Source organism: Oncorhynchus clarkii, chromosome 27 (assembly GCF_045791955.1).
Source record: "Oncorhynchus clarkii lewisi isolate Uvic-CL-2024 chromosome 27, UVic_Ocla_1.0, whole genome shotgun sequence".
In the NCBI taxonomy this organism is placed as follows: Eukaryota; Metazoa; Chordata; class Actinopteri; order Salmoniformes; family Salmonidae; genus Oncorhynchus; species Oncorhynchus clarkii.
Window position 1 is genome coordinate 48,530,579 of NC_092173.1, and position 25,945 is coordinate 48,556,523.

General features: G+C 47.0%; 1 protein-coding gene across 1 annotated transcript in view; it reads right to left on the reverse strand.

The window, feature by feature from the left end:
- Nucleotides 1–1,870: 1,870 nt before the first annotated feature.
- The window catches only part of LOC139385684 (transcriptional coactivator YAP1), a 142,924-nt gene continuing 118,849 nt past the window's right edge, over nt 1,871–25,945 (reverse strand). Inside the window, exons 7-8 of the mRNA XM_071130953.1 lie at nt 2,764–2,876; nt 1,871–2,500 (exon numbers count right to left, since the gene is read on the reverse strand). Of these exons, the coding sequence (XP_070987054.1) occupies nt 2,265–2,500; nt 2,764–2,876 (349 nt within the window). The 3' untranslated portion in view covers nt 1,871–2,264. The remainder of the gene's footprint in view (nt 2,501–2,763; nt 2,877–25,945) is intronic.

Below are 25,945 nucleotides of genomic sequence, written 5' to 3' on the forward strand. Positions count from 1 at the left end.
AGAAGGAGAGGACTGTCCAGCTCAGATACAGTATGGGGGTAGTGGGGGTTAGGAGAGAAGGAGAGGACTGTCCAGCTCAGATACAGTATGGGGGTAGTGAGGGTTAGGGGAGAAGGAGAGGACTGTCCATCTCAGATACAGTATGGGGGTAGTGGGGGTTAGGAGAGAAGGAGAGGACTGTCCAGCTCAGATACAGTATGGGGGTAGTGGGGGTTAGGAGAGAAGGAGAGGACTGTCCAGCTCAGATACAGTATGGGGTTATTGGGGGTTAGGGGAGAAGGAGAGGACTGTCCAGCTCAGATACATTATGGGGGTAGTGGGGGTTAGGGGAGAAGGAGAGGACTGTCCAGCTCAGATACAGTAAGGGGGTAGTGGGGGTTAGGGGAGAAGGAGAGGACTGTCCATCTCAGATACAGTATGGGGGTAGTGGGGGTTAGGGGAGAAGGAGAGGACTGTCCATCTCAGATACAGTATGGGGGTAGTGGGGGTTAGGGGAGAAGGAGAGGACTGTCCAGCTCAGATACAGTATGGGGGTAGTGGGGGTTAGGGGAGAAGGAGAGGACTGTCCAGCTCAGATACAGTATGGGGGTAGTGTGGGTTAGGGGTGAAGGAGAGGACTGCCCAGCTCAGATACAGTATGGGGGTAATGGGGGTCAGGAGAGAAGGAGAGGACTGTCCATCTCAGATACAGTATGGGGGTAGTGAGGGTTAGGGGAGAAGGAGAGGACTGTCCAGCTCAGATACAGTATGGGGGTAGTGGGGGTTAGGGGAGAAGGAGAGGACTGTCCAGCTCAGATACAGTATGGGGGTAGTAGGGGTTAGGGGAGAAGGAGAGGACTGTCCAGCTCAGATACAGTATGGGGGTTAGGGGAGAAGGAGAGGACTGTCCAGCTCAGATACAGTATGGGGGTAGTGTGGGTTAGGGGAGAAGGAGAGGACTGTCCATCTCAGATACAGTATGGGGGTAGTGGGGGTTAGAGGAGAAGGAGAGGACTGTCCATCTCAGATACAGTATGGGGGTAGTAGGGGTTAGGGGAGAAGGAGAGGACGGTCCGTCTCAGATACAGTATGGGGGTAGTGGGGGTTAGGGGAGAAGGAGAGGACTGTCCAGCTCAGATACAGTATGGGGGTAGTGGGGGTTAGGGGAGAAGGAAGGGACTGTCCAGCTCAGATACAGTATGGGGGTAGTGGGGGTTAGGGGAGAAGGAGAGGACTGTCCATCTCAGATACAGTATGGGGGTAGTAGGGGTTAGGGGAGAAGGAGAGGACTGTCCATCTCAGATACAGTATGGGGGTAGTGGGGGTTAGGGGAGAAGGAGAGGACTGTCCAGCTCAGATACAGTATGGGGGTAGTGGGGGTTAGGGGAGAAGGAGAGGACTGTCCAGCTCAGATACAGTATGGGGGTAGTGGGGGTTAGGGGAGGAGGAGAGGACTGTCCATCTCAGATACAGTATGGGGGTAGTGGGGGTTAGGGGAGAAGGAGAGGACTGTCCATCTCAGATACAATATGGGGGTAGTGAGGGTTAGGGGAGAAGGAAAGGACTGTCCAGCTCAGATACAGTATGGGGGTATTGGGGGTTAGGGGAGAAGGAGAGGTCCAAAGCCCCTTGCCTAGTGCCAGCCGGCTGGCCAGCAGGTAAAGACACCTTGATGTGATGGTTGGGTAGACAAATGAGCAGCTCTCCTGCACCAGGTAAAGAGACCTAGATGAAGGACAAGGCAAGCCGTGTGAAGAGATTTGGGGACCCTTGAATAAATGGTCTGTTCATGGGCCAGCCTTGAAGACACAGACAACTAAAATAAAGACATAGAAACAAGAGAATAGCACTGCCGAAAAAATATGTCAGTATCATTGTATATGCTGACCGACGACAGATATCATACGTTGGTTGAAATGTCTTTGTTGTATCAAATCATGTAGTTTGACTAGGTAGCAGTTCAGAGTGTAGACTTAGTGAGGAGACTTAGTGAGGAGAGGATGGAATGTCTCTCTTTCTGGAACCCATCATCCCTTCCCTCCTCTCCTCTCCTCTCCTCTCCTCTCCTCTCCTCTCCTCTCCTCTCCTCTCCTCTCCTCTCCTCTCCTCTCCTCTCCTCTCCTCTCTATACCAGTAGGTCAGAATATGCAGTTCCACTGTTCAAGTCCGATGGGGGGTCACAACACCCACCTCAGATGGGACTCAGAGGTTTGGGCACCCCCACTGTATACCGTATAAGGGTCCAGCGTGTTCTATAAATGTGTTATAACATGGTTATAACCATGTTATAACCATGTGAGGAAGCTCTCCTTGTCGATCTTTGTGGCGGCCAGGACTGACTCCATATCGTTCAGGATGTCGGAGCTAAGGGCTTCCTGGAGGCTAGGCATAAGCTCCTCCCCCTCCATGGCCATGTTGTCACTCTCCAGCGTGCCCAGGTCCACGTCCGTCCCCGGGATGGTGTCCAGGTAGTCAGGGAAACGGCTGGGCTGCGTCCCCATGGAGACCGGCAGGGCGTCCCCTAATGATGCCAAACGACGACATGGATGTGTTATGACGTGGTTAGAATGTATTACGTTATCAGCTTGTAGGTCCTATAATAATGAATTTATGCCCCAATAACTTCCCATATTGACCTCGACTAAATAGGTCTTTGTAACTCAACCTCGCTTGACAAAATAGAACTGTTGTCTAGACTTGGCGGAGATTGAGTCATCAGACTTTCCCCCTAAAGCGTCCTGGTCAGTAGTGGACTTGGTAGAACAAGGTGCTGTTTAGTCTCACCAGTGTCCATCTCGTCCACACTGTTGAGGAAGTCGTCGGGGGTACGGGGGACACTGTAGCTGCTCATACTCAGACCGCTGTCTGTGCTCTCATCTCTGGAGTGGTAGGTCCCACTGTGGACACAAAAGACAGGACACGGTCAGACTGTATGGCTCCACAATGTTATCTGGAGACATGGATGAAACCTATTTCTCTATTCAATCCATATCAATCTGTATGAAGTGTTACAGTGTGACTGAAATTTAAAGGTAATGTTCACCCAAAATAACGAAGACCGCATTCACGGTAAACACTGAGTATGTCAGTTCAGTCAGAAGGTACCTTTAAACACGGAGTATGTTGGCTCAGACTTAAACCTTCTCCTGTTCACTCAGACCTAAACCTTCTCCTGTTCACTCAGACCTAAACCTTCTCCTGTCCACTCAGACTTAAACCTTCTCCTGTCCACTCAGACCTAAACCTTCTCCTGTCCACTCAGACTTAAACCTTCTCCTGTCCACTCAGACTTAAACCTTCTCCTGTCCACTCAGACTTAAACCTTCTCCTGTCCATTCAGACCTAAACCTTCTCCTGTCCACTCAGACCTAAACCTTCTCCTGTCCACTCAGACCTAAACCTTCTCCTGTCCACTCAGACCTAAACCTTCGCCTGTTTACTCAGATCTAAACCTTCTCCTGTTCACTCAGACCTAAACCTTCTCCTGTCCACTCAGACCTAAACCTTCTCCTGTCCACTCAGACCTAAACCTTCTCCTGTCCATTCAGACCTAAACCTTCTCCTGTCCACTCAGACCTAAACCTTCTCCTGTCCACTCAGACCTAAACCTTCTCCTGTCCACTCAGACCTAAACCTTCTCCTGTCCATTCAGACCTAAACCTTCTCCTGTCCACTCAGACCTAAACCTTCTCCTGTCCACTCAGACCTAAACCTTCTCCTGTCCACTCAGACCTAAACCTTCTCCTGTCCATTCAGACCTAAACCTTCTCCTGTCCACTCAGACCTAAACCTTCTCCTGTCCACTCAGACCTAAACCTTCTCCTGTCCACTCAGACCTAAACCTTCTCCTGTCCATTCAGACCTAAACCTTCTCCTGTCCACTCAGACCTAAACCACTTTCCAAGAACAATCCCTACTATTCTCTACTGCCATGAGAGAGAGAGAGAGAGAGAGAGAGAGAGAGAGAGAGAGAGAGAGAGAGAGAGAGAGAGAGAGAGAGAGAGAGAGAGAGAGAGAGAGAGAGAGAGAGAGAGAGAGAGAGAGAGAGAGAGAGAGAGAGAGAGAGAGAGAGAGAGAGAGAGAGAGAGAGAGAGAGAGAGAGAGAGAGAGAGAGAGAGAGAGAGAGAGAGAGAGAGAGAGAGAGAGAGAGAGAGAGAGAGAGAGAGAGAGAGAGAGGAAAAGACAGAGAGAAGGGGGAACAAAGACAGAGAGAAGGGGGAACAAAGACAGAGAGAAGGGGGAACAAAGACAGAGAGAAGGGGGAACAAAGACAGAGAGAAGGGGGAACAAAGACAGAGAGAAGGGGGAACAAAGACAGAGAGAAGGGGGAACAAAGACAGAGAGAAGGGGGAACAAAGACAGAGAGAAGGGGGAACAAAGACAGAGAGAAGGGGGAACAAAGACAGAGAGAAGGGGGAACAAAGACAGAGAGAAGGGGGAACAAAGACAGAGAGAAGGGGGAACAAAGACAGAGAGAAGGGGGAACAAAGACAGAGAGAAGGGGGAACAAAGACAGAGAAAAGAAAGAGAAGGAGAGCTCTGACACTAATTAGCAGAGAAAAAGGCAGAGTAGCAGAGTAGAGACACACCAGCATGAATGAGACTACTGTGAGAGAGGGGGAGGGGAGGCTGGGGAAAGAGAGGGGAGGGTAGTAGAGGGAGAAGAGGAGGTCAGTAGAGGGAGAAGAGGCGGGTCGTAGAGGGAGAAGAGGAGGGTAGTAGAGGGAGAAGAGGAGGGTAGTAGAGGGAGATGAGGAGGGTCGTAGAGGGAGAAGAGGAGGGTAGTAGTGGGAGAAGAGGAGGGTCGTAGAGGGAGAAGAGGAGGGTAGTAGAGGAAGAAGAGGGGAAGAGAGGGGAGGGTAGTAGAGGGAGAAGAGGAGGTCAGTAGAGGGAGAAGAGGAGGGTTGTAGATGGAGAGTAGTAGATGGAGAAGAGGAGGGTAGTAGAGGGAGAAGAGTAGGGTAGTAGAGGGAGAAGAGGAGGGTCGTAGAGGGAGAAGAGGAGGGTAGTAGAGGAAGAAGAGGGGAAAGAGAGGGGAGGGTAGTAGAGGGAGAAGAGGAGGTCAGTAGAGGGAGAAGAGGAGGTTAGTAGAGGGAGAAGAGGAGGGTCGTAGAGGGAGAAGAGGAGGATAGTAGAGGGAGAAGAGGAGGGTAGTAGAGGGAGAAGAGGAGGGTTGTAGAGGGAGAAGAGGAGGATAGTAGATGGAGAAGAGGAGGATAGTAGAGGGAGAAGAGGAGGGTAGTAGAGGGAGAAGAGGAGGGTAGTAGAGGGACACGAGGAGGGTAGTAGAGGGAGAAGAGGAGGGGAGTAGAGGGAGAAGAGGAGGGTCGTAGAGGGAGTAGAGGAGGGTAGTAGATGGAGAGCAGTAGATGGAGAAGAGGAGGGTAGTAGAGGGAGAAGAGGAGGGTAGTAGAGGGAGAAGAGGAGGGTCGTAGAGGGAGAAGAGGAGGGTAGTAGAGGGAGAAGAGGAGGGTAGTAGAGGGAGAAGAGGAGGGTAGTAGAGGGAGAAGAGGAGGGTAGTAGAGGGAGAAGAGGAGGGTCGTAGAGGTAGAAGAGGAGGGTCGTAGAGGTAGAAGAGGAGGGTCGAGAGGTAGAAGAGGAGGATAGTAGAGGGAGTAGAGGTAGAAGAGGAGGGTCGTAGAGGTAGAAGAGGAGGGTCGTAGAGGGAGAAGAGGAGGGTCGTAGAGGGAGAAGAGGAGGATAGTAGAGGTAGAAGAGGAGGGTCGTAGAGGGAGAAGAGGAGGGTCGTAGAGGGAGAAGAGGGGGGTAGTAGAGGGAGAAGAGGAGGGTCGTAGAGGTAGAAGAGGAGGGTCGTAGAGGGAGAAGAGGAGGGTCGTAGAGGGAGAAGAGTCTGTCCTGTCTGCTGACTGGACCACATGTTCTCAGGGGCTGTTTGCTATTCAGCCTGGCCCTCATTGGCTGTTTGCTATTCCCCCTGGCCCTCATTGGCTGGCAGTCTATTCACCCTGGCTCTCAATGGCTGGCTGTGAGGAACAGAGACTAAAGGGCTAACCTCCATGTGTCTTGTTATAAGCCTTGGTCTTTCCATGTATATTTCCAGGTTGGACGTTAGCACGTGGGGCGCCCCGATTGTTTTCACCTCCTTAGTCAGTAAGGGAATATGGCAATCCAAAAGCAGTAGTCAAAGACTACCGGGCGGCAGGTAGCCCAGTGGTTAGAGCAGGTAGCCTAGTGGTTAGAGTAGGTAGCCTAGTGGTTAGAGCAGGTAGCCTAGTGGTTATAGGCAGGTAACCTAGTGGTTAGAGTAGGTAGCCTAGTGGTTATAGGCAGGTAACCTAGTGGTTAGAGCAGGTATCCTAGTGGTTATAGGCAGGTAACCTAGTGGTTAGAGCAGGTATCCTAGTGGTTATAGGCAGGTAGCCTAGTGGTTAGAGTAGGTAGCCTAGTGGTTAGAGCAGGTAGCCTAGTGGTTATAGGCAGGTAACCTAGTGGTTAGAGCAGGTATCCTAGTGGTTATAGGCAGGTAACCTAGTGGTTAGAGACAGGTATCCTAGTGGCTATAGGCAGGTAACCTAGTGGTTAGAGCAGGTAGCCCAGTGGTTAGAGCAGGTAGCCTAGTGGTTAGAGCAGGTAGTCTAGTGGTTATAGGCAGGTAACCTAGTGGTTAGAGCAGGTATCCTAGTGGTTATAGGCAGATAGCCTAGTGGTTAGAGTAGGTAGCCTAGTGGTTAGAGCAGGTAGCCTAGTGGTTATAGGCAGGTAACCTAGTGGTTAGAGCAGGTATCCTAGTGGTTATAGGCAGGTAACCTAGTGGTTAGAGACAGGTATCCTAGTGGCTATAGGCAGGTAACCTAGTGGTTAGAGCAGGTAGCCCAGTGGTTAGAGCAGGTAGCCTAGTGGTTAGAGCAGGTAGTCTAGTGGTTAGAGCAGGTAGCCCAGTGGTTAGAGCAGGTAGCCTCGTGGTTAGAGCAGGTAGCCTAGTGGTTAGAGCAGGTAGCCCAGTGGTTAGAGCAGGTAGCCTAGTGGTTAGAGCAGGTAGTCTAGTGGTAAGAGGCAGGTAGTCTAGTGGTTAGAGGCAGGTAGCCTAGTGGTTAGAGCAGGTAGCCCAGTGGTTAGAGCAGGTAGCCCAGTGGTTAGAGCAGGTAGCCCGGTGGTTAGAGCAGGTAGCCCAGTGGTTAGAGCAGGTAGCCCAGTGGTTAGAGCAGGTAGCCTAGTGGTTAGAGCAGGTAGCCTAGTGGTTAGAGGCAGGTAGCCTAGTGGTTAGAGCAGGTAGCCCAGTGGTTAGAGCAGGTAGCCTAGTGGTTAGAGCAGGTAGCCCAGTGGTTAGAGCAGGTAGCCCGGTGGTTAGAGCAGGTAGCCCAGTGGTTAGAGCAGGTAGCCCAGTGGATAGAGCAGGTAGTCTAGTGGTTAGAGGCAGGTAGTCTCGTGGTTAGAGCAGGTAGCCTAGTGGTTAGAGCAGGTATCCTCGTGGTTAGAGCAGGTAGCCCAGTGGTTAGAGTAGCTGGCCCGGTGGTTAGAGTAGGTAGCCTCGTGGTTAGAGCAGGTAGCCTCGTGGTTAGAGCGTTGGACTAGTAACCGTAAGGTTGCTGGATCAAATCCCAGAGATGACAAGGTACAAATCTGTCGTTCTGCCCCTGAACAAGGCAGTTAACCCACTGTTCCCTGGTAGGCCGTCATTGAAAATAAGAATTTGTTCTTAACTGACTTGCCTGGTTAAATATATATATATATATTTTAATACTGACTAACGAGGTGACAACCAGCACAGGTGTAACACATACTGACATACTGAAAAACCAAAGCCTCTACCAGTTTTCATTCCTATAGGTCAAAGTACCAGTTTCCATTCCTATAGGTCAATGTACCAGTTTCCATTCCTATAGGTCAATGTACCAGTTTCCATTCCTATAGGTCAATGTACCAGTTTCCATTCCTATAGGTCAATGTACCAGTTTCCATTCCTATAGGTCAATGTACCAGTTTCCATTCCTATAGGTCAATGTACCAGTTTCCATTCTTATAGGTCAATGTACCAGTTTCCATTCCTATAGGTCTGACACTATTCCTATAGCTCTGACACTAATTAGCAGAGAAAAAGGCAGAGTAGCAGAGTAGAGACACACCAGCATGAATGAGACTACTGTGAGAGAGGGGGAGGGGAGGCTGGGGAAAGAGAGGGGAGGGTAGTAGAGGGAGAAGAGGAGGTTAGTAGAGGGAGAAGAGGAGGGTCGTAGAGGGAGAAGAGGAGGGTAGTAGAGGGAGAAGAGGAGGGTAGTAGAGGGAGATGAGGAGGGTCGTAGAGGGAGAAGAGGAGGGTAGTAGTGGGAGAAGAGGAGGGTCGTAGAGGGAGAAGAGGAGGGTAGTAGAGGAAGAAGAGGGGAAGAGAGGGGAGGGTAGTAGAGGGAGAAGAGGAGGTCAGTAGAGGGAGAAGAGGAGGGTAGTAGATGGAGAGTAGTAGATGGAGAAGAGGAGGGTAGTAGAGGGAGAAGAGTAGGGTAGTAGAGGGAGAAGAGGAGGGTCGTAGAGGGAGAAGAGGAGGGTAGTAGAGGAAGAAGAGGGGAAAGAGAGGGGAGGGTAGTAGAGGGAGAAGAGGAGGTCAGTAGAGGGAGAAGAGGAGGTTAGTAGAGGGAGAAGAGGAGGGTCGTAGAGGGAGAAGAGGAGGATAGTAGAGGGAGAAGAGGAGGGTAGTAGAGAGAGAAGAGGAGGGTTGTAGAGGGAGAAGAGGAGGATAGTAGATGGAGAAGAGGAGGATAGTAGAGGGAGAAGAGGAGGGTAGTAGAGGGAGAAGAGGAGGGTAGTAGAGGGACACGAGGAGGGTAGTAGAGGGAGAAGAGGAGGGGAGTAGAGGGAGAAGAGGAGGGTCGTAGAGGGAGAAGAGGAGGGTAGTAGATGGAGAGCAGTAGATGGAGAAGAGGAGGGTAGTAGAGGGAGAAGAGGAGGGTCGTAGAGGGAGAAGAGGAGGGTCGTAGAGGGAGAAGAGGAGGGTAGTAGATGGAGAAGAGGAGGGTAGTAGAGGGAGAAGAGGAGGGTAGTAGAGGGAGAAGAGGAGGGTAGTAGAGGGAGAAGAGGAGGGTCGTAGAGGTAGAAGAGGAGGGTCGTAGAGGTAGAAGAGGAGGGTCGAGAGGTAGAAGAGGAGGATAGTAGAGGGAGTAGAGGTAGAAGAGGAGGGTCGTAGAGGTAGAAGAGGAGGGTCGTAGAGGGAGAAGAGGAGGGTCGTAGAGGGAGAAGAGGAGGATAGTAGAGGGAGAAGAGGAGGGTCGTAGAGGGAGAAGAGGAGGGTCGTAGAGGGAGAAGAGGGGGGTAGTAGAGGGAGAAGAGGAGGGTCGTAGAGGTAGAAGAGGAGGGTCGTAGAGGGAGAAGAGGAGGGTCGTAGAGGGAGAAGAGTCTGTCCTGTCTGCTGACTGGACCACATGTTCTCAGGGGCTGTTTGCTATTCAGCCTGGCCCTCATTGGCTGTTTGCTATTCCCCCTGGCCCTCATTGGCTGGCAGTCTATTCACCCTGGCTCTCAATGGCTGGCTGTGAGGAACAGAGGCTAAAGGGCTAACCTCCATGTGTCTTGTTATAAGCCTTGGTCTTTCCATGTATATTTCCAGGTTGGACGTTAGCACGTGGGGCGCCCCGATTGTTTTCACCTCCTTAGTCAGTAAGGGAATATGGCAATCCAAAAGCAGTAGTCAAAGACTACCGGGCGGCAGGTAGCCCAGTGGTTAGAGCAGGTAGCCTAGTGGTTAGAGTAGGTAGCCTAGTGGTTAGAGCAGGTAGCCTAGTGGTTATAGGCAGGTAACCTAGTGGTTAGAGTAGGTAGCCTAGTGGTTATAGGCAGGTAACCTAGTGGTTAGAGCAGGTATCCTAGTGGTTATAGGCAGGTAACCTAGTGGTTAGAGCAGGTATCCTAGTGGTTATAGGCAGGTAGCCTAGTGGTTAGAGTAGGTAGCCTAGTGGTTAGAGCAGGTAGCCTAGTGGTTATAGGCAGGTAACCTAGTGGTTAGAGCAGGTATCCTAGTGGTTATAGGCAGGTAACCTAGTGGTTAGAGACAGGTATCCTAGTGGCTATAGGCAGGTAACCTAGTGGTTAGAGCAGGTAGCCCAGTGGTTAGAGCAGGTAGCCTAGTGGTTAGAGCAGGTAGTCTAGTGGTTATAGGCAGGTAACCTAGTGGTTAGAGCAGGTATCCTAGTGGTTATAGGCAGATAGCCTAGTGGTTAGAGTAGGTAGCCTAGTGGTTAGAGCAGGTAGCCTAGTGGTTATAGGCAGGTAACCTAGTGGTTAGAGCAGGTATCCTAGTGGTTATAGGCAGGTAACCTAGTGGTTAGAGACAGGTATCCTAGTGGCTATAGGCAGGTAACCTAGTGGTTAGAGCAGGTAGCCCAGTGGTTAGAGCAGGTAGCCTAGTGGTTAGAGCAGGTAGTCTAGTGGTTAGAGCAGGTAGCCCAGTGGTTAGAGCAGGTAGCCTAGTGGTTAGAGCAGGTAGCCTAGTGGTTAGAGGCAGGTAGCCTAGTGGTTAGAGCAGGTAGCCCAGTGGTTAGAGCAGGTAGCCTAGTGGTTAGAGCAGGTAGCCCAGTGGTTAGAGCAGGTAGCCCGGTGGTTAGAGCAGGTAGCCCAGTGGTTAGAGCAGGTAGCCCAGTGGATAGAGCAGGTAGTCTAGTGGTTAGAGGCAGGTAGTCTCGTGGTTAGAGCAGGTAGCCTAGTGGTTAGAGCAGGTATCCTCGTGGTTAGAGCAGGTAGCCCAGTGGTTAGAGTAGCTGGCCCGGTGGTTAGAGTAGGTAGCCTCGTGGTTAGAGCAGGTAGCCTCGTGGTTAGAGCGTTGGACTAGTAACCGTAAGGTTGCTGGATCAAATCCCAGAGATGACAAGGTACAAATCTGTCGTTCTGCCCCTGAACAAGGCAGTTAACCCACTGTTCCCTGGTAGGCCGTCATTGAAAATAAGAATTTGTTCTTAACTGACTTGCCTGGTTAAATATATATATATATATTTTAATACTGACTAACGAGGTGACAACCAGCACAGGTGTAACACATACTGACATACTGAAAAACCAAAGCCTCTACCAGTTTTCATTCCTATAGGTCAAAGTACCAGTTTCCATTCCTATAGGTCAATGTACCAGTTTCCATTCCTATAGGTCAATGTACCAGTTTCCATTCCTATAGGTCAATGTACCAGTTTCCATTCCTATAGGTCAATGTACCAGTTTCCATTCCTATAGGTCAATGTACCAGTTTCCATTCCTATAGGTCAATGTACCAGTTTCCATTCTTATAGGTCAATGTACCAGTTTCCATTCCTATAGGTCTGACACTATTCCTATAGCTCTGACACTAATTAGCAGAGAAAAAGGCAGAGTAGAAGAGTAGAGACACACCAGCATGAATGAGACTACTGTGAGAGAGGGGGAGGGGAGGCTGGGGAAAGAGAGGGGAGGGTAGTAGAGGGAGAAGAGGAGGTTAGTAGAGGGAGAAGAGGAGGGTCGTAGAGGGAGAAGAGGAGGGTAGTAGAGGGAGAAGAGGAGGGTAGTAGAGGGAGATGAGGAGGGTCGTAGAGGGAGAAGAGGAGGGTAGTAGTGGGAGAAGAGGAGGGTCGTAGAGGGAGAAGAGGAGGGTAGTAGAGGAAGAAGAGGGGAAGAGAGGGGAGGGTAGTAGAGGGAGAAGAGGAGGTCAGTAGAGGGAGAAGAGGAGGGTAGTAGATGGAGAGTAGTAGATGGAGAAGAGGAGGGTAGTAGAGGGAGAAGAGTAGGGTAGTAGAGGGAGAAGAGGAGGGTCGTAGAGGGAGAAGAGGAGGGTAGTAGAGGAAGAAGAGGGGAAAGAGAGGGGAGGGTAGTAGAGGGAGAAGAGGAGGTCAGTAGAGGGAGAAGAGGAGGTTAGTAGAGGGAGAAGAGGAGGGTCGTAGAGGGAGAAGAGGAGGATAGTAGAGGGAGAAGAGGAGGGTAGTAGAGGGAGAAGAGGAGGGTTGTAGAGGGAGAAGAGGAGGATAGTAGATGGAGAAGAGGAGGATAGTAGAGGGAGAAGAGGAGGTCAGTAGAGGGAGAAGAGGAGGGTAGTAGAGGGACACGAGGAGGGTAGTAGAGGGAGAAGAGGAGGGGAGTAGAGGGAGAAGAGGAGGGTCGTAGAGGGAGAAGAGGAGGGTCGTAGAGGGAGAAGAGGAGGGTAGTAGAGGGAGAAGAGGAGGGTAGTAGAGGGAGAAGAGGAGGGTAGTAGAGGGAGAAGAGGAGGGTAGTAGAGGGAGAAGAGGAGGGTCGTAGAGGTAGAAGAGGAGGGTCGTAGAGGTAGAAGAGGAGGGTCGAGAGGTAGAAGAGGAGGATAGTAGAGGGAGTAGAGGTAGAAGAGGAGGGTCGTAGAGGTAGAAGAGGAGGGTCGTAGAGGGAGAAGAGGAGGGTCGTAGAGGGAGAAGAGGAGGATAGTAGAGGTAGAAGAGGAGGGTCGTAGAGGGAGAAGAGGAGGGTCGTAGAGGGAGAAGAGGGGGGTAGTAGAGGGAGAAGAGGAGGGTCGTAGAGGTAGAAGAGGAGGGTCGTAGAGGTAGAAGAGGAGGGTCGTAGAGGGAGAAGAGTCTGTCCTGTCTGCTGACTGGACCACATGTTCTCAGGGGCTGTTTGCTATTCAGCCTGGCCCTCATTGGCTGTTTGCTATTCCCCCTGGCCCTCATTGGCTGGCAGTCTATTCACCCTGGCTCTCAATGGCTGGCTGTGAGGAACAGAGGCTAAAGGGCTAACCTCCATGTGTCTTGTTATAAGCCTTGGTCTTTCCATGTATATTTCCAGGTTGGACGTTAGCACGTGGGGCGCCCGATTGTTTTCACCTCCTTAGTCAGTAAGGGAATATGGCAATCCAAAAGCAGTAGTCAAAGACTACCGGGCGGCAGGTAGCCCAGTGGTTAGAGCAGGTAGCCTAGTGGTTAGAGTAGGTAGCCTAGTGGTTAGAGCAGGTAGCCTAGTGGTTATAGGCAGGTAACCTAGTGGTTAGAGTAGGTAGCCTAGTGGTTATAGGCAGGTAACCTAGTGGTTAGAGCAGGTATCCTAGTGGTTATAGGCAGGTAACCTAGTGGTTAGAGCAGGTATCCTAGTGGTTATAGGCAGGTAGCCTAGTGGTTAGAGTAGGTAGCCTAGTGGTTAGAGCAGGTAGCCTAGTGGTTATAGGCAGGTAACCTAGTGGTTAGAGCAGGTATCCTAGTGGTTATAGGCAGGTAACCTAGTGGTTAGAGACAGGTATCCTAGTGGCTATAGGCAGGTAACCTAGTGGTTAGAGCAGGTAGCCCAGTGGTTAGAGCAGGTAGCCTAGTGGTTAGAGCAGGTAGTCTAGTGGTTATAGGCAGGTAACCTAGTGGTTAGAGTAGGTAGCCTAGTGGTTAGAGCAGGTAGCCCAGTGGTTAGAGGCAGGTAACCTAGTGGTTAGAGCAGGTATCCTAGTGGTTATAGGCAGGTAACCTAGTGGTTAGAGACAGGTATCCTAGTGGCTATAGGCAGGTAACCTAGTGGTTAGAGCAGGTAGCCCAGTGGTTAGAGCAGGTAGCCTAGTGGTTAGAGCAGGTAGTCTAGTGGTTAGAGCAGGTAGCCCAGTGGTTAGAGCAGGTAGCCTAGTGGTTAGAGCAGGTAGCCTAGTGGTTAGAGCAGGTAGCCCAGTGGTTAGAGCAGGTAGCCTAGTGGTTAGAGCAGGTAGTCTAGTGGTAAGAGGCAGGTAGTCTAGTGGTTAGAGGCAGGTAGCCTAGTGGTTAGAGCAGGTAGCCCAGTGGTTAGAGCAGGTAGCCCAGTGGTTAGAGCAGGTAGCCCGGTGGTTAGAGCAGGTAGCCCAGTGGTTAGAGCAGGTAGCCCAGTGGTTAGAGCAGGTAGCCTAGTGGTTAGAGCAGGTAGCCTAGTGGTTAGAGGCAGGTAGCCTAGTGGTTAGAGCAGGTAGCCCAGTGGTTAGAGCAGATAGCCTAGTGGTTAGAGCAGGTAGCCCAGTGGTTAGAGCAGGTAGCCCGGTGGTTAGAGCAGGTAGCCCAGTGGTTAGAGCAGGTAGCCCAGTGGATAGAGCAGGTAGTCTAGTGGTTAGAGGCAGGTAGTCTCGTGGTTAGAGCAGGTAGCCTAGTGGTTAGAGCAGGTATCCTCGTGGTTAGAGCAGGTAGCCCAGTGGTTAGAGTAGCTGGCCCGGTGGTTAGAGTAGGTAGCCTCGTGGTTAGAGCAGGTAGCCTCGTGGTTAGAGCGTTGGACTAGTAACCGTAAGGTTGCTGGATCAAATCCCAGAGATGACAAGGTACAAATCTGTCGTTCTGCCCCTGAACAAGGCAGTTAACCCACTGTTCCCTGGTAGGCCGTCATTGAAAATAAGAATTTGTTCTTAACTGACTTGCCTGGTTAAATATATATATATATATATTTTAATACTGACTAACGAGGTGACAACCAGCACAGGTGTAACACATACTGACATACTGAAAAACCAAAGCCTCTACCAGTTTTCATTCCTATAGGTCAAAGTACCAGTTTCCATTCCTATAGGTCAATGTACCAGTTTCCATTCCTATAGGTCAATGTACCAGTTTCCATTCCTATAGGTCAATGTACCAGTTTCCATTCCTATAGGTCAATGTACCAGTTTCCATTCCTATAGGTCAATGTACCAGTTTCCATTCCTATAGGTCAATGTACCAGTTTCCATTCTTATAGGTCAATGTACCAGTTTCCATTCCTATAGGTCTGACACTATTCCTATAGCTCTGACACTAATTAGCAGAGAAAAAGGCAGAGTAGCAGAGTAGAGACACACCAGCATGAATGAGACTACTGTGAGAGAGGGGGAGGGGAGGCTGGGGAAAGAGAGGGGAGGGTAGTAGAGGGAGAAGAGGAGGTTAGTAGAGGGAGAAGAGGAGGGTCGTAGAGGGAGAAGAGGAGGGTAGTAGAGGGAGAAGAGGAGGGTAGTAGAGGGAGATGAGGAGGGTCGTAGAGGGAGAAGAGGAGGGTAGTAGTGGGAGAAGAGGAGGGTCGTAGAGGGAGAAGAGGAGGGTAGTAGAGGAAGAAGAGGGGAAGAGAGGGGAGGGTAGTAGAGGGAGAAGAGGAGGTCAGTAGAGGGAGAAGAGGAGGGTAGTAGATGGAGAGTAGTAGATGGAGAAGAGGAGGGTAGTAGAGGGAGAAGAGTAGGGTAGTAGAGGGAGAAGAGGAGGGTCGTAGAGGGAGAAGAGGAGGGTAGTAGAGGAAGAAGAGGGGAAAGAGAGGGGAGGGTAGTAGAGGGAGAAGAGGAGGTCAGTAGAGGGAGAAGAGGAGGTTAGTAGAGGGAGAAGAGGAGGGTCGTAGAGGGAGAAGAGGAGGATAGTAGAGGGAGAAGAGGAGGGTAGTAGAGGGAGAAGAGGAGGGTTGTAGAGGGAGAAGAGGAGGATAGTAGATGGAGAAGAGGAGGATAGTAGAGGGAGAAGAGGAGGTCAGTAGAGGGAGAAGAGGAGGGTAGTAGAGGGACACGAGGAGGGTAGTAGAGGGAGAAGAGGAGGGGAGTAGAGGGAGAAGAGGAGGGTCGTAGAGGGAGAAGAGGAGGGTCGTAGAGGGAGAAGAGGAGGGTAGTAGAGGGAGAAGAGGAGGGTAGTAGAGGGAGAAGAGGAGGGTAGTAGAGGGAGAAGAGGAGGGTAGTAGAGGGAGAAGAGGAGGGTCGTAGAGGTAGAAGAGGAGGGTCGTAGAGGTAGAAGAGGAGGGTCGAGAGGTAGAAGAGGAGGATAGTAGAGGGAGTAGAGGTAGAAGAGGAGGGTCGTAGAGGTAGAAGAGGAGGGTCGTAGAGGGAGAAGAGGAGGGTCGTAGAGGGAGAAGAGGAGGATAGTAGAGGTAGAAGAGGAGGGTCGTAGAGGGAGAAGAGGAGGGTCGTAGAGGGAGAAGAGGGGGGTAGTAGAGGGAGAAGAGGAGGGTCGTAGAGGTAGAAGAGGAGGGTCGTAGAGGGAGAAGAGGAGGGTCGTAGAGGGAGAAGAGTCTGTCCTGTCTGCTGACTGGACCACATGTTCTCAGGGGCTGTTTGCTATTCAGCCTGGCCCTCATTGGCTGTTTGCTATTCCCCCTGGCCCTCATTGGCTGGCAGTCTATTCACCCTGGCTCTCAATGGCTGGCTGTGAGGAACAGAGGCTAAAGGGCTAACCTCCATGTGTCTTGTTATAAGCCTTGGTCTTTCCATGTATATTTCCAGGTTGGACGTTAGCACGTGGGGCGCCCGATTGTTTTCACCTCCTTAGTCAGTAAGGGAATATGGCAATCCAAAAGCAGTAGTCAAAGACTACCGGGCGGCAGGTAGCCCAGTGGTTAGAGCAGGTAGCCTAGTGGTTAGAGTAGGTAGCCTAGTGGTTAGAGCAGGTAGCCTAGTGGTTATAGGCAGGTAACCTAGTGGTTAGAGTAGGTAGCCTAGTGGTTATAGGCAGGTAACCTAGTGGTTAGAGCAGGTATCCTAGTGGTTATAGGCAGGTAACCTAGTGGTTAGAGCAGGTATCCTAGTGGTTATAGGCAGGTAGCCTAGTGGTTAGAGTAGGTAGCCTAGTGGTTAGAGCAGGTAGCCTAGTGGTTATAGGCAGGTAACCTAGTGGTTAGAGCAGGTATCCTAGTGGTTATAGGCAGGTAACCTAGTGGTTAGAGCAGGTATCCTAGTGGTTATAGGCAGGTAGCCTAGTGGTTAGAGCAGGTAGCCTAGTGGTTATAGGCAGGTAACCTAGTGGTTAGAGCAGGTATCCTAGTGGTTATAGGCAGGTAACCTAGTGGTTAGAGACAGGTATCCTAGTGGCTATAGGCAGGTAACCTAGTGGTTAGAGCAGGTAGCCCAGTGGTTAGAGCAGGTAGCCTAGTGGTTAGAGCAGGTAGTCTAGTGGTTAGAGCAGGTAGCCCTGTGGTTAGAGCAGGTAGCCTAGTGGTTAGAGCAGGTAGCCTAGTGGTTAGAGCAGGTAGCCCAGTGGTTAGAGCAGGTAGCCTAGTGGTTAGAGCAGGTAGTCTAGTGGTAAGAGGCAGGTAGTCTAGTGGTTAGAGGCAGGTAGCCTAGTGGTTAGAGCAGGTAGCCCAGTGGTTAGAGCAGGTAGCCCAGTGGTTAGAGCAGGTAGCCCGGTGGTTAGAGCAGGTAGCCCAGTGGTTAGAGCAGGTAGCCCAGTGGTTAGAGCAGGTAGCCTAGTGGTTAGAGCAGGTAGCCTAGTGGTTAGAGGCAGGTAGCCTAGTGGTTAGAGCAGGTAGCCCAGTGGTTAGAGCAGGTAGCCTAGTGGTTAGAGCAGGTAGCCCAGTGGTTAGAGCAGGTAGCCCGGTGGTTAGAGCAGGTAGCCCAGTGGTTAGAGCAGGTAGCCCAGTGGATAGAGCAGGTAGTCTAGTGGTTAGAGGCAGGTAGTCTCGTGGTTAGAGCAGGTAGCCTAGTGGTTAGAGCAGGTATCCTCGTGGTTAGAGCAGGTAGCCCAGTGGTTAGAGTAGCTGGCCCGGTGGTTAGAGTAGGTAGCCTCGTGGTTAGAGCAGGTAGCCTCGTGGTTAGAGCGTTGGACTAGTAACCGTAAGGTTGCTGGATCAAATCCCAGAGATGACAAGGTACAAATCTGTCGTTCTGCCCCTGAACAAGGCAGTTAACCCACTGTTCCCTGGTAGGCCGTCATTGAAAATAAGAATTTGTTCTTAACTGACTTGCCTGGTTAAATATATATATATATTTTAATACTGACTAACCAGGTGACAACCAGCACAGGTGTAACACATACTGACATACTGAAAAACCAAAGCCTCTACCAGTTTTCATTCCTATAGGTCAAAGTACCAGTTTCCATTCCTATAGGTCAATGTACCAGTTTCCATTCCTATAGGTCAATGTACCAGTTTCCATTCCTATAGGTCAATGTACCAGTTTCCATTCCTATAGGTCAATGTACCAGTTTCCATTCCTATAGGTCAATGTACCAGTTTCCATTCCTATAGGTCAATGTACCAGTTTCCATTCCTATAGGTCAATGTACCCGTTTCCATTCCTATAGGTCAATGTACCAGTTTCCATTCTTATAGGTCAATGTACCAGTTTCCATTCCTATAGGTCAATGTCATAACAGTTTCCATTCCTATAGGTCAATGTCATAACAGTTTCCATTCCTATAGGTCAATGTACCAGTTTCCATTCCTATAGGTCAATGTACCAGTTTCCATTCCTATAGGTCAATGTACCAGTTTCCATTCCTATAGGTCGATGTCATAACAGTTTCCATTCCTATAGGTCAAATTACCAGTTTCCATTCCTATAGGTCAATGTACCAGTTTCCATTCCTATAGGTCAATGTACCAGTTTCCATTCCTATAGGTCAATGTACCAGTTTCCATTCCTATAGGGCAATGTACCAGTATCCATTCCTATAGGTCAATGTACCAGTTTCCATTCCTATAGGTCAATGTACCAGTTTCCATTCCTATAGGTCAATGTCATAACAGTTTCCATTCCTATAGGTCAATGTCATAACAGTTTCCATTCCTATAGGTCAATGTACCAGTTCCCATTCCTATAGGTCAATGTACCAGTTTCCATTCCTATAGGTCAATGTACCAGTTTCCATTCCTATAGGTCAATGTACCAGTTTCCATTCCTATAGGTCAATGTACCAGTTTCCATTCCTATAGGTCAATGTACCAGTTTCCATTCCTATAGGTCAATGTACCAGTTTCCATTCCTATAGGTCAATGTACCAGTTTTCATTCCTATAGGTCAATGTACCAGTTTCCATTCCTATAGGTCAAAGTACCAGTTTCCATTCCTATAGGTCAATGTACCAGTTTCCATTCCTATAGGTCAATGTACCAGTTTCCATTCCTATAGGTCAATGTACCAGTTTCCATTCCTATAGGTCAATGTACCAGTTTCCATTCCTATAGGTCAATGTCATAACAGTTTCCATTCCTATAGGTCAATGTCATAACAGTTTCCATTCCTATAGGTCAATGTACCAGTTTCCATTCCTATAGGTCAATGTACCAGTTTCCATTCCTATAGGTCAATGTACCAGTTTCTATTCCTATAGGTCAATGTACCAGTTTCCATTCCTATAGGTCAATGTACCAGTTTCCATTCCTATAGGTCAATGTACCAGTTTCCATTCCTATAGGTCAATGTCATAACAGTTTCCATTCCTATAGGTCAAAGTACCAGTTTCCATTCCTATAGGTCAATGTACCAGTTTCCATTCCTATAGGTCAATGTACCAGTTTCCATTCCTATAGGTCAATGTACCAGTTTCCATTCCTATAGGTCAATGTACCAGTATCCATTCTTATAGGTCAATGTACCAGTTTCCATTCCTATAGGTCAATGTCATAACAGTTTCCATTCCTATAGGTCAAAGTACCAGTTTCCATTCCTATAGGTCAATGTACCAGTTTCCATTCCTATAGGTCAATGTACCAGTTTCCATTCCTATAGGTCAATGTACCAGTTTCCATTCCTATAGGTCAATGTACCAGTTTCCATTCCTATAGGTCAATGTCATAACAGTTTCCATTCCTATAGGTCAAAGTACCAGTTTCCATTCCTATAGGTCAATGTACCAGTTTCCATTCCTATAGGTCAATGTACCAGTTTCCATTCCTATAGGTCAATGTACCAGTTTCCATTCCTATAGGTCAATGTACCAGTATCCATTCCTATAGGTCAATGTACCAGTTTCCATTCCTATAGGTCAATGTACCAGTTTCCATTCCTATAGGTCAATGTCATAACAGTTTCCATTCCTATAGGTCAATGTCATAACAGTTTCCATTCCTATAGGTCAATGTACCAGTTTCCATTCCTATAGGTCAATGTACCAGTTTCCATTCCTATAGGTCAATGTACCAGTTTCCATTCCTATAGGTCAATGTACCAGTTTCCATTCCTATAGGTCAATGTACCAGTTTCCATTCCTATAGGTCAATGTACCAGTTTCCATTCCTATAGGTCAATGTACCAGTTTTCATTCCTATAGGTCAATGTACCAGTTTCCATTCCTATAGGTCAAAGTACCAGTTTCCATTCCTATAGGTCAATGTACCAGTTTCCATTCCTATAGGTCAATGTACCAGTTTCCATTCCTATAGGTCAATGTACCAGTTTCCATTCCTATAGGTCAATGTACCAGTTTCCATTCCTATAGGTCAATGTACCAGTTTCCATTCCTATAGGTCAATGTCATAACAGTTTCCATTCCTATAGGTCAATGTCATAACAGTTTCCATTCCTATAGGTCAATGTACCAGTTTCCATTCCTATAGGTCAATGTACCAGTTTCCATTCCTATAGGTCAATGTACCAGTTTCTATTCCTATAGGTCAATGTACCAGTTTCCATTCCTATAGGTCAATGTACCAGTTTCCATTCCTATAGGTCAATGTACCAGTTTCCATTCCTATAGGTCAATGTCATAACAGTTTCCATTCCTATAGGTCAAAGTACCAGTTTCCATTCCTATAGGTCAATGTACCAGTTTCCATTCCTATAGGTCAATGTACCAGTTTCCATTCCTATAGGTCAATGTACCAGTTTCCATTCCTATAGGTCAATGTCATAACAGTTTCCATTCCTATAGGTCAAAGTACCAGTTTCCATTCCTATAGGTCAATGTACCAGTTTCCATTCCTATAGGTCAATGTACCAGTTTCCATTCCTATAGGTCAATGTACCAGTTTCCATTCCTATAGGTCAATGTACCAGTATCCATTCTTATAGGTCAATGTACCAGTTTCCATTCCTATAGGTCAATGTCATAACAGTTTCCATTCCTATAGGTCAAAGTACCAGTTTCCATTCCTATAGGTCAATGTACCAGTTTCCATTCCTATAGGTCAATGTACCAGTTTCCATTCCTATAGGTCAATGTACCAGTTTCCATTCCTATAGGTCAATGTACCAGTTTCCATTCCTATAGGTCAATGTCATAACAGTTTCCATTCCTATAGGTCAAAGTACCAGTTTCCATTCCTATAGGTCAATGTACCAGTTTCCATTCCTATAGGTCAATGTACCAGTTTCCATTCCTATAGGTCAATGTACCAGTTTCCATTCCTATAGGTCAATGTACCAGTATCCATTCCTATAGGTCAATGTACCAGTTTCCATTCCTATAGGTCAATGTACCAGTTTCCATTCCTATAGGTCAATGTCATAACAGTTTCCATTCCTATAGGTCAATGTCATAACAGTTTCCATTCCTATAGGTCAATGTACCAGTTTCCATTCCTATAGGTCAATGTACCAGTTTCCATTCCTATAGGTCAATGTACCAGTTTCCATTCCTATAGGTCAATGTACCAGTTTCCATTCCTATAGGTCAATGTACCAGTTTCCATTCCTATAGGTCAATGTACCAGTTTCCATTCCTATAGGTCAATGTACCAGTTTTCATTCCTATAGGTCAATGTACCAGTTTCCATTCCTATAGGTCAAAGTACCAGTTTCCATTCCTATAGGTCAATGTACCAGTTTCCATTCCTATAGGTCAATGTACCAGTTTCCATTCCTATAGGTCAATGTACCAGTTTCCATTCCTATAGGTCAATGTACCAGTTTCCATTCCTATAGGTCAATGTACCAGTTTCCATTCCTATAGGTCAATGTCATAACAGTTTCCATTCCTATAGGTCAATGTCATAACAGTTTCCATTCCTATAGGTCAATGTACCAGTTTCCATTCCTATAGGTCAATGTACCAGTTTCCATTCCTATAGGTCAATGTACCAGTTTCTATTCCTATAGGTCAATGTACCAGTTTCCATTCCTATAGGTCAATGTACCAGTTTCCATTCCTATAGGTCAATGTACCAGTTTCCATTCCTATAGGTCAATGTCATAAAAGTTTCCATTCCTATAGGTCAAAGTACCAGTTTCCATTCCTATAGGTCAATGTACCAGTTTCCATTCCTATAGGTCAATGTACCAGTTTCCATTCCTATAGGTCAATGTACCAGTTTCCATTCCTATAGGTCAATGTACCAGTATCCATTCCTATAGGTCAATGTACCAGTTTCCATTCCTATAGGTCAATGTACCAGTTTCCATTCCTATAGGTCAATGTCATAACAGTTTCCATTCCTATAGGTCAATGTCATAACAGTTTCCATTCCTATAGGTCAATGTACCAGTTTCCATTCCTATAGGTCAATGTACCAGTTTCCATTCCTATAGGTCAATGTACCAGTTTCCATTCCTATAGGTCAATGTACCAGTTTCCATTCCTATAGGTCAATGTACCAGTTTCCATTCCTATAGGACAATGTACCAGTTTCCATTCCTATAGGTCAATGTACCAGTTTCCATTCCTATAGGTCAATGTACCAGTTTTCATTCCTATAGGTCAATGTACCAGTTTCCATTCCTATAGGTCAAAGTACCAGTTTCCATTCCTATAGGTCAATGTACCAGTTTCCATTCCTATAGGTCAATGTACCAGTTTCCATTCCTATAGGTCAATGTACCAGTTTCCATTCCTATAGGTCAATGTACCAGTTTCCATTCCTATAGGTCAATGTACCAGTTTCCATTCCTATAGGTCAATGTCATAACAGTTTCCATTCCTATAGGTCAATGTACCAGTTTCCATTCCTATAGGTCAATGTACCAGTTTCCATTCCTATAGGTCAATGTACCAGTTTCCATTCCTATAGGTCAATGTACCAGTTTCCATTCCTATAGGTCAATGTACCAGTTCCCATTCCTATAGGTCAATGTACCAGTTTCCATTCCTATAGGTCAATGTACCAGTTTCCATTCCTATAGGTCAATGCACCAGTTTCCATTCCTATAGGTCAATGTCATAACAGTTTCCATTCCTATAGGACAATGTACCAGTTTCCATTCCTATAGGTCAATGTCATAACAGTTTCCATTCCTATAGGTCAATGCACCAGTTTCCATTCCTATAGGTCAATGTACCAGTTTCCATTCCTATGGGTCAATGTACCAGTTTCCATTCCTATAGGTCAATGTACCAGTTTCCATTCCTATAGGTCAATGTACCAGTTTCCATTCCTATAGGTCAATGTACCAGTTTCTATTCCTATAGGTCAATGTACCAGTTTCCATTCCTATGTGTCAATGTACCAGTTTCCATTCCTATAGGTCAATGTACCCGTTTCCATTCCTATAGGTCAATGTACCAGTTTCCATTCCTATGGGTCAATGTACCAGTTTCCATTCCTATAGGTCAATGTACCAGTTTCCATTCCTATAGGTCAATGTACCAGTTTCCATTCCTATGGGTCAATGTACCAGTTTCCATTCCTATAGGTCAATGTACCAGTTTCCATTCCTATAGGTCAATATACCAGTTTCCATTCCTATAGGTCAATGTACCAGTTTCCATTCCTATAGGTCAATGTCATATCAGTTTCCATTCCTATAGGTCAATGTACCAGTTTCCATTCCTATAGGTCAATGTACCAGTTTCCATTCCTATAGGTCAATGTACCAGTTTCCATTCCTATAGGTCAATGTACCAGTTTCCATTCCTATAGGTCAATGTACCAGTTTCCATTCCTATAGGTCAATGTACCAGTTTCCATTCCTATAGGTCAATGTCATAACAGTTTCCATTCCTATAGGTCAATGTACCAGTTTCCATTCCTATAGGTCAATGTACCAGTTTCCATTCCTATAGGTCAATGTACCAGTTTCCATTCCTATAGGTCAATGTACCAGTTTCCATTCCTATAGGTCAATGTACCAGTTTCCATTCCTATAGATCAATGTACCAGTTTCCATCCCTATAGGTCAATGTACCAGTTTCCATTCCTATAGGTCAATGTACCAGTTTCCATTCCTATAGGTCAATGTACCAGTTTCCATTCCTATAGGTCAATGTACCAGTTTCCATTCCTATAGGTCAATGTCATACCAGTTTCCATTCCTATAGGTCAATGTACCAGTTTCCATTCCTATAGGTCAATGTACCAGTTTCCATTCCTATAGGTCAATGTCATAACAGTTTCCATTCCTATAGGTCAATGTACCAGTTTCCATTCCTATAGGTCAATGTCATAACAGTTTCCATTCCTATAGGTCAATGTACCAGTTTCCATTCCTATAGGTCAATGTCATAACAGTTTCCATTCCTATAGGTCAATGTACCAGTTTCCATTCCCATAGGTCAATGTACCAGTTTCCATTCCTATAGGTCAATGTACCAGTTTCCATTCCTATAGGTCAATGTACCAGTTTCCATTCCTATAGGTCAATGTACCAGTTTCCATTCCTATAGGTCAATGCACCAGTTTCCATTCCTATAGGTCAATGTACCAGTTTCCATTCCTATAGGTCAATGTCATAACAGTTTCCATTCCTATAGGTCAATGTACCAGTTTCTATTCCTATAGGTCAATGTAACAGTTTCCATTCCTATAGGTCAATGTACCAGTTTCCATTCCTATAGGTCAATGTACCAGTTTCCATTCCTATAGGTCAATGTACCAGTTTCCATTCCTATAGGTCAATGTCATACCAGTTTCCATCCCTATAGGTCAATGTACCAGTTTCCATTCCTATAGGTCAATGTACCAGTTTCCATTCCTATAGGTCAATGTACCAGTTTCCATTCCTATAGGTCAATGTACCAGTTTCCATTCCTATAGGTCAATGTACCAGTTTCCATTCCTATAGGCCAATGTACCAGTTTCCATTCCTATAGGTCAATGTACCAGTTTCCATTCCTATAGGTCAATGTACCAGTTTCCATTCCTATAGGTCAATGTCATAACAGTTTCCATTCCTATAGGTCAATGTACCAGTTTCCATTCCTATAGGTCAATGTCATAACAGTTTCCATTCCTATAGGTCAATGTACCAGTTTCCATTCCTATAGGTCAATGTACCAGTTTCCATTTCTATAGGTCAATGTACCAGTTTCCATTCCTATAGGTCAATGTACCAGTTTCCATTCCTATAGGTCAATGTACCAGTTTCCATTCCTATAGGTCAATGTACCAGTTTCCATTCCTATAGGTCAATGTACCAGTTTCCATTCCTATAGGTCAATGTACCAGTTTCCATTCCTATAGGTCAATGTACCAGTTTCCATTCCTATAGGTCAATGTACCAGTTTCCATTCCTATAGGTCAATGTACCAGTTTCCATTCCTATAGGTCAATGTACCAGTTTCCATTCCTATAGGTCAATGTACCAGTTTCCATTCCTATAGGTCAATGTCATAACAGTTTCCATTCCTATAGGTCAATGTACCAGTTTCCATTCCTATAGGTCAATGTACCAGTTTCCATTCCTATAGGTCAATGTCATAACAGTTTCCATTCCTATAGGTCAATGTCATAACAGTTTCCATTCCTATAGGTCAATGTACCAGTTTCCATTCCTATAGGTCAATGTACCAGTTCCCATTCCTATAGGTCAATGTACCAGTTTCCATCCCTATAGGTCAATGTACCAGTTTCCATTCCTATGGGTCAATGCACCAGTTTCCATTCCTATAGGTCAATGTACCAGTTTCCATTCCTATAGGTCAATGTACCAGTTTCCATTCCTATAGGTCAATGTACCAGTTTCCATTCCTATGGGTCAATGTACCAGTTTCCATTCCTATAGGTCAATGTACCAGTTTCCATTCCTATAGGTCAATGTACCAGTTTCCATTCCTATAGGTCAATGTACCAGTTTCCATTCCTATAGGTCAATGTACCAGTTTCCATTCCTATAGGTCAATGTACCAGTTTCCATTCCTATGGGTCAATGTACCAGTTTCCATTCCTATAGGTCAATGTACCAGTTTCCATTCCTATGGGTCAATGCACCAGTTTCCCATAAATGTGTTCAGTAAGTGTCTGAGTAAGTTGTACTGTTGTACTGTAAATGTGTACACTCATTGTCATTGCATCCAGCTCAGACATAATGCTAAAAGTGTTTTAACAACACGTGGCTGAATATATGAGAAACTCCTTAACCATTTAGATACCGTTTAAAACCACTACAATCTGCAAATGTTTCATGAAAATAAAAATAAACATTTATATAATTGGATTTGGCAAAATGTTCAGCTGCAGGGGAAATTCAATAATAAAATATAAAGATTAAAAATAAAGAATAAAGATTTAA